The sequence below is a fragment of the Protopterus annectens genome, chromosome 15.part0 (genome assembly GCF_019279795.1).
Source record: "Protopterus annectens isolate FY-2018-M chromosome 15.part0, PAN1.0, whole genome shotgun sequence".
Taxonomy (NCBI): domain Eukaryota; kingdom Metazoa; phylum Chordata; order Ceratodontiformes; family Protopteridae; genus Protopterus; species Protopterus annectens.
The window spans coordinates 662232757-662242270 of record NC_056749.1 but is presented as its reverse complement, the minus strand read 5'-3'; the positions used below and the strand labels follow the sequence as shown (position 1 = coordinate 662242270).

Here is a 9514-nt window from a genome sequence, read left to right as displayed (position 1 = left end):
ATATGTAGGGGGGGGGGGGGGTGAGGCAATATCTTCGCATCAGATGTTAGTTTTATCTCAGTGGACAGACTCAGCAACACTGAAACTAACTTTTGGGAATTGACTGCAGAATATTGTAAATGCAGTATATCATTTAGCATAAATGTGAAGTAACTGCATGTTTCTCAAAATGATGAGACAGATCGAATCTGTGATTTGCAGATTTGTCATCGTCGTTAATGTTTTGTGACTATTAATTGTATTGTGTTGCCATTAATGCTTACTAATGCTTATTTGTACATCATTGTAAATCAAATATTAATAAAAAACAGGTTGTTAATGTTACCAAATAATGTCCACATTTCTGATCCTTCCAGTGTTGAGTGTACCAAAAGTAAAAGAACTTTAGTCACTGCATATCTTTGTTTCTGCAGATGCTTCCTGTTTTAACAATAATGCACTTTCTCTCTTTTATTGATAATTATGTAACAAGGATGCAATAACAGATCAGTAATCTTGCTCTTTTCAAAATATAGAGAACAGTTATGCTTGAAGAATGCAAGCATAAAATATAGACTGTAATATAAAACAATATATTTTGTATTGTATTGCTATGTAAATCAAAACTTATGTTTAAGTAATCATGTTTTTATTGTTTTCCAGAAACTTTTGAAATTATAATCCAGCATTCAAGAAACTATACTAACATTATGTTCAGAAACCAGCACAGAAACAATGCAAAGGACATTTCTGAGATTGTTGGAGAACTTTTCACAGATATTTCTCTTTATATACTGGGGTCTGACCTGAATGTCAACAACATGATAAATGAGTTTTTCGACAGTTTATTCCCAATAATGTATCGGCAATTAGTTAATTCTGGTTTTCAAGATCTCTCAGGTACAACAGGGGAATGCCTACGGATTGCCAGGAAAGATGTCAAAGTGTTTGGAGGCTACCCCAACCTAATTATGACACGGGTGTCAAAATCCTTACAGACTGCTCGAGTTTTCCTTCAAGCCCTCAATTTAGGCATTGAAGTAATTAACACTACTGACCACTTAAAGTTCACCAAAGACTGTGGGAGAGCATTGCTTAAAATGTGGTATTGTCCTCACTGTCAAGGCCTGCTGATGGCAAAACCATGTTTAGGATACTGCAGTAGTACAATGCAGAGCTGTCTGTCAAGTGTTACTGAGATACAGTATCACTGGAAGGAATATATCAGATCTCTAGAGGCCCTAGCTAACAGCATGCACGGAACCTACGATGTGGAACATGTCTTGCTCAATCTGCACTCGCTGATAAAGAATGCTGTCGTGTATGCTCAAAAGAATGGAGGAAAATTATCAACAACAGTGAGTTTTCAGAACATGTTATACCTTTAACCTTTTCTTTCATCATTTTGTTTAGCAGCTGTCAGAAATGAAATAAGAAAACCAAGTAGCAAAACTTGGCCATTTCTGAAGCCTGTGGTACTAGGAATTCAAAATAAATTTGAGATTAAGCTCTCTTGTCCTTCAAGACAGCCGAGGCTTAACAACTGATTCAGTTTGAATCCTTAGAGCCACAGACTTTTGAAGTTGCTATGCTGGGTGAACACACAGCCTAATCTGATTATTATTTTGTATTGCATTATTAATGTTTAACATATAAATAATATGACTGTATACATGAAAATGAATCGGATGCTGGCTGCATTGATGATATGCTTTCATTAATTATTGTTTACAATTAAATGTGACATAAAGCCTGTTATAACAGATAAATCTGATTGAATATTCAGCAGGCTGGAGAAAATTCAAGTCATGTTTGCAGAAATTGCTTTTGGCAAAACATTGCACTGTGTTCTTAAACTTGTCAGTCAGTGCAGTGAACTCTAACTAAAACGGATTCTAGAATATAACAGCAGCTCTGGAAGTATGCAACTATTTTTTTATTAATAGGGACTTCAGTGACACATTTTTAGATTCATTGCTTGTGTGTGCCCGATGTTGCATTTGTGTATCTGAGGTTGCTACTGTACAGCCAATAACTAAAGATCTTAAGTTTCTAAGTAACCAAAATAAATAGAAGGCATTTCATTTGCATTTGTTATAGAGAGTAGATTTAACTATTTTGATGGCTAGAAGTAGGCATGATGTGCACAACTGGTTAAAAAGAAATTTAGCAAGAAACTGATTCAGAGTGAGTGACTGTTATGTGACAAAATCAAAAACTTCAAGATCAGTAACTTTGGCAGCACTTAATCTAGGCTGTTGTTTCACAAGTTATTTTTACGTATTCACCTACAGAAATATGAAACTGCTTAGCCACTAATCTCCTGAGTGTTTTACTGAGCGAAGTGTCATGATGGCTACACATCATTCTCTTTATGCATGTCTGTGGCTGTATCTACGTATCTGTCTGTTTCTCAGGCTACCTGTTTTTCTGTTTATCCAAGACTGCTTTCATGTATGCAATGTAATTTAGCTTTGCCTCTTGAATGAAAGTGAACTTTGAGTATTGAGTCTTAAGCTCTTCTCTGCATATCCCATATGAAACTAATTAATTAAATAGTAGGACATAAAACCACATGGTTTAAAACACATTAAGCCCTTATCCTGTTCCATATCTTTTGATTTCCTCATTTAACAGACCTGGTATTACTAATCCAAATTAAAGGTTACATGGTGCTAAAACAATTGAAATGTCACCACTTTCACAGTTCAGCATTAGTGTTGTGCAGGATTCCTTTTTCTGTTACAGTAAGGACATGATGGTGAAATGAAGTACTTAAACTACTACAAATAAGTGACAATGGAACAAGTACACTCCAAGCTGTTCATGTGATTATCAGACATAAATATTTCAACAGCTTTACCGAAGGCTGCTGATGCAATCACACCTCGCTTTGTGCAAAAAAAATCTAAACAAAGCCAAAAATAATGTGGAGAAAAGGCACAAAAACAGGGGCAGATTTTAAATATTGGTCTTACAATTTTAGAAATTTGATAGAACAACAGGTTTTGCCTTAGTATACATTGTTTAAGGATATAAAGTCAGCAATTCAAATGAGTGTCATTATTTAGTGACCTCGATCCTCAGTGATGTGCCAGAAAACCACGACTTTTATGAGGAATAAATCAAAAATATGAGGCATAAATGTGGACTTTCTGTGAAAATCTGGAAAGTTGAGAGGTATAGATGCAAATGATTAATGTGTGTGTGTGTGTCTATATATATATATATATATATATATATATATATATATATATATATATATATAAATAGGTGTCACAAACAGTGCTATTGCAGTTGGGTAAGACCCCCTGCCCCACATCCCATACCCCCAACTAGTTATATATACTAACTCTGAGATTACACAATCCCAAGGCATATACCCCAATCCTGGGGGATTGTGCAGTCTCTCTCAGCTGTCAACCAGTGTTTGTCAGCAAAACAAAGGTCACTTTAACATCGTCGGCCAAAGTCATAGAACCTACATATATATATATATATATATATATATATATATGAGTGCATGTACACGTATATAATCTGTATGTGTGCGTATTTCTATGGTTTGTAGCATATTCTATTTAAATTTATTAATGAATGAAACTGAAGATGTAGTGATCATTTACTTCTCATGAGTAATGATTTGCTACAACCTTTTAATTCATGTATATGATGTGTCCCTTCTTACCATGCAAAACACTTATGATAGGGAAATACTCTATCGGGTATCAAATCTAACAATATTCATTTGTCAAATGATAGAAACAACATACAAATCTAAATGCTTTGATCTGCCTGGTGTAATCTTATGATGCTATTAGACAGATTAGACTGCGATATATAAGTCTTAATTGTCTTATTTTCTTTTTTTTTATACAATAATTGTTTACCTTTGGTTGATCTAAATGCCATCATATTTTCTGTAATATAATAATTGTGCCTGTGGCTCGTTATTTAAAGTTGGCCATATGGTCTAATGGATAAGGGTTTTTAACTTCAGACCAGAAGATTGTAGGTTCAGGTCTTTCCATGGTCATCCAAAAGCAACAGATTGATTTTAGAAGATTAACTAGAAGTTTCAAATGTATTTGACTCCTTAGGAGGTAGGACTGGCATACTGGTTAAGATCTTAACCTTGTGGACACAAGGTGCAGTGTTTGACTACACTTAAAATGATCTTTCAAGGCAGTTAGCCTAGTATGAACCTTTGAATGTAATCACTGTGTAGGTGCAAAGAAACATTATTAATCATGCTGTGGAAGGTTGAGAGGTGTGTGTGTGTGTGTGTGTGTGTGTGTGTGTGTGTGTGTGTGTGTGTGTGTCTGTGTGTGTCTGTGTATGTTGCAGTGGTGTGTGTGTGTGTGTGTGTGTGTGTGTGTGTGTGTGTGTGTGTGTGTGTGTGTGTGTGTGTGTCTGTGTGTGTCTATCTGTCTGTCTGTTGCAGTGGACTGGTGTCTTATCCAGCACTGATTACTCTGCCACACATCCACTGATTGTCAGGATATGCTCAGACTTTCATGCTACCCTGAACTGTTTGAAGCAGGTATTGAAAAATTAATAGATAATTAACTGAGGTTACGCTCTTCAGCAGTAATAATTCTGTCTATAAAACAGTTTGTCAGCAATACTGACTAGAAATAAAATCGTTCACATTTTTTAAGGATTTGCTAGGCAATGTTTTTGTTTTTGGCAGTATAGTTTCACTGAACTGGTTTCCATGAGCAGTGATACAGAGCAGTTCATTTCAATTAATTATTTTGAAATGTGGAACAGATGTCTACATCTTGTGATAAAGTGCATAGTGAACAATTCACATAAATCATTTTACATTTTAGTCTGTGCAGTCTTGGGTATGTTTTACTGGTGCCACGGGGCAGTTCTGTTGCTTTAGAATTGCTGCTGCCACTCCTTACATTAGGTACTCTTTGCATATCTACTAAGAAATGCAGATAGCCAAGAAATAGAACATAGGTATCCTGCCCTTCTCCATCAGTCTTTGAAATGAATTTAGAGGAGATCAGTTACACAAATAATTGTCCATTATTTATAAACATTTTTAATAATTAATGACTTTTTGTTCTACTGCCTTAGTACTGACTTCAAACATTTCCTTCTCAGTCTGCTTTCCTATGACATCATGCATCCATATTATCTTGGGAAGTCCTTGACCAAGTTTGGGGTACCAGTGTGGTAAAGTTTTATATAGTGGACTGACAGTGAGATAAAAGAGGAGGCTGTTTTGTATATATATATATATATATATATGTATATGTATATATATATATATATATATATATATATATATATATATATATTCTCTCTCTCTATATATATATATATATATATATATATATATATATATATATATATATATACTCTATATATATATATAATATATATATATATATATATATATATATATATATATATATATATATATATATATATATATATATATGTATATATATATATATATATATATATATGTATATATATATATATATATATATATATATATATATATATATATATATATATATATATATATATATATATATATATATATATATATATATATATATATATATACATATCTATATATATATATATATCTATATATATATATATATATATAAATATGTGTGTGTGTGTATGTATATGGGTCTACTTTGTTTCACTGAAAACGCACACCACTGAAACTCATTTCGTAGACAACTCATTTCACTGAAAATCAGTTGCCTGAGCACAGTTCACTGAAAGCTCACTTCTCTGAAAACTCATTTGACTGAAACTCATTTTGTAGAAAGGTATATGATCTGTTCCCCTCTGTAGTGTGATCCTGGAGTTAGTATATATAGTAAGTGGGGTGTGGGAGGTGCAGCCCCCCCCCATGTTGGGTGATGTCGGGAGCGTAACACCCCACCTATTTAAAACATTGGAAACCATAGATATGGATACTTACAAGTTGAATGAATAACTCTTTCAAGAAGATAATATATATCCAAGCTATGTGGGGGGACTACACCCCCCCACCAGCCCCCTTGCTATATATACTAACTCCAGGATCACACTACAGTGGGGAACAGGGCATATACCTTTCAGTTAAATGAGTTTCAGTCAAATAAGTTTTCAGTGAAGTGAGCTTTCAGTGAACTGTGCTCAGACAACTGATTTTCAGTGAAACGAGTTTTCAACGAAATGAGTTTCAGTGAAGTGTGTTTTCAGTGAAATGAAGTAGGCCCATATATATATATATATATATATATATCAATTCAGAAGGTATAATCTACCTGGGGACTAGCATATAACCTCTGATAGAGGGCACACCTACAGAAGAGTGTCCCATAGACTCCCTTCAGGAGAAGACCCTGGCTACTCAGTTCCACCCCCCCCCCCGCCACGCTAGCTTTCAGATGATTATTATGCTAACTGAATATAGGACATTGATAACACAGGTGTAAGTTCCCCTACTCCACACCACACACACGTATGAGCTGTCTTTCAGATGATTATTATGCTAACTGAATATAGGACATTGATAACACAGGTGTAAGTTCCCTACTCCACACCACACACGTATGAGCTGTCTTTCAGATGATTATTATGCTAACTGAATATAGGACATTGATAACACAGGTGTAAGTTCTCCTACTCCACACCACACACACGTATGAGCTGTCTTTCAGATGATTATTATGCTAACTGAATATAGGACATTGATAACACAGGTGTAAGTTCCCCTACTCCACACCACACACACGTACGAGCTGTCTTTCAGATGATTATTATGCTAACTGAATATAGGACATTGATAACACAGGTGTAAGTTCCCTACTCCACACCACACACACGTATGAGCTGTCTTTCAGATGATTATTATGCTAACTGAATATAGGACATTGATAACACAGGTGTAAGTTCCCCTACTCCACACCACACACACGTATGAGCTGCCTTTCAGATGATTATTATGCTAACTGAATATAGGACATTGATAACACAGGTGTACGTTCCCCTACTCCACACCACACACACGTATGAGCTGTCTTTCAGATGATTATTATGCTAACTGAATATAGGACATTGATAGCACAGGTGTAAGTTCCCCTACTCCACACCACACACACGTATGAGCTGTCTTTCAGATGATTATTATGGTAACTGAATATAGGACATTGATAACACAGGTGTAAGTTCCCCTACTCCACACCACACACACGTATGAGCTGCCTTTCAGATGATTATTATGCTAACTGAACATAGGACATTGATAACACAGGTGTAAGTTCCCCTACTCCACACCACACACACGTATGAGCTGTCTTTCAGATGATTATTATGCTAACTGAATATAGGACATTGATAACACAGGTGCAAGTTCCCCTACTCCACACCACACACACGTACGAGCTGTCTTTCAGATGATTATTATGCTAACTGAATATAGGACATTGATAACACAGGTGTAAGTTCCCCTACTCCACACCACACACACGTATGAGCTGTCTTTCAGATGATTATTATGCTAACTGAATATAGGACATTGATAACACAGGTGTAGTTCCCCTACTCCACACCACACACACGTATGAGCTGTCATTCAGATGATTATTATGCTAACTGAATATAGGACATTGATAAAACAGGTGTAAGTTCCCCTACTCCACACCACACACACGTACGAGCTGTCTTTAAGATGATTATTATGCTAACTGAATATAGGACATTGATAACACAGGTGTAAGTTCCCCTACTCCACACCAGACACACGTATGAGCTGTCTTTCAGATGATTATTATGCTAACTGAATATAGGACATTGATAACACAGGTGTAAGTTCCCCTACTCCACACCACACACACGTACGAGCTGTCTTTCAGATGATTATTATGCTAACTGAATATAGGACATTGATAACACAGGTGTAAGTTCCTACTCCACACCACACACACGTACGAGCTGTCTTTCAGATGATTATTATGCTAACTGAATATAGGACATTGATAACACAGGTGTAAGTTCCCTACTCCACACCACACACACGTATGAGCTGTCTTTCAGATGATTATTATGCTAACTGAATATAGGACATTAATAACACAGGTGTAAGTTCCCCTACTCCACACCACACACACGTATGAGCTGCCTTTCAGATGATTATTATGCTAACTGAATATAGGACATTGATAACACAGGTGTAAGTTCCCCTACTCCACACCACACACACGTATGAGCTGTCTTTCAGATGATTATTATGCTAACTGAATATAGGACATTGATAACACAGGTGTAAGTTCCCCTACTCCACACCACACACACGTATGAGCTGTCTTTCAGATGATTATTATGCTAACTGAATATAGGACATTGATAACACAGGTGTAAGTTCCCCTACTCCACACCACACACACGTACGAGCTGTCTTTCAGATGATTATTATGCTAACTGAATATAGGACATTGATAACACAGGTGTAAGTTCCCCTACTCCACACCACACACACGTACGAGCTGTCTTTCAGATGATTATTATGCTAACTGAATATAGGACATCGATAACACAGGTCTAAGTTCCCCTACTCCACACAACACACACGTATGTGCTGTCTTTCAGATGATTATTATGCTAACTGAATATAGGACATTGATAACACAGGTGTAAGTTCCCCTACTCCACACCACACACACGTATGAGCTGCCTTTCAGATGATTATTATGCTAACTGAATATAGGACATTGATAACACAGGTGTAAGTTCCCTACTCCACACCACACACACGTACGAGCTGTCTTTCAGATGATTATTATGCTAACTGAATATAGGACATTGATAACACAGGTGTAAGTTCCCCTACTCCACACCACACACACGCATTTAGCTGTCTTTCAGATGATTATTATGCTAACTGAATATAGGACATTGATAACACAGGTGTAAGTTCCCCTACTCCACACCACACACACGTATGAGCTGCCTTTCAGATGACTATTATGCTAACTGAATATAGGACATTGATAACACAGGTGTAAGTTCCCCTACTCCACACCACACACACGTATGAGCTGTCTTTCAGATGATTATTATGCTAACTGAATATAGGACATTGATAACACAGGTGTAAGTTCCCCTACTCCACACCACACACACGTACGAGCTGTCTTTCAGATGATTATTATGCTAACTGAATATAGGACATTGATAACACAGGTGTAAGTTCCCCTACTCCACACCACACACACGTACGAGCTGTCTTTCAGATGATTATTATGCTAACTGAATATAGGACATTGATAACACAGGTGCAAGTTCCCCTACTCCACACCACACACACGTATGAGCTGTCTTTCAGATGATTATTATGCTAACTGAATATAGGACATTGATAACACAGGTGTAAGTTCCCCTACTCCACACCACACACACGTATGAGCTGTCTTTCAGATGATTATTATGCTAACTGAATATAGGACATTGATAACACAGGTGTAAGTTCCCCTACTCCACACCACACACACGTACGAGCTGTCTTTCAGAT

At 36.4% G+C, this 9514-nt stretch overlaps 1 protein-coding gene across 1 annotated transcript in view; it reads left to right on the top strand.

Moving 5' to 3' along the window:
- The first annotated feature begins 640 nt into the window (after positions 1 to 640).
- Positions 641 to 9514, top strand: part of GPC3 (glypican 3) — a 2117595-nt gene continuing 2108721 nt past the window's right edge. Inside the window, exon 1 of the mRNA XM_044057511.1 lies at positions 641 to 1337. Coding sequence (XP_043913446.1) covers positions 690 to 1337 — 648 coding nt within the window. The 5' untranslated portion in view covers positions 641 to 689. The remainder of the gene's footprint in view (positions 1338 to 9514) is intronic.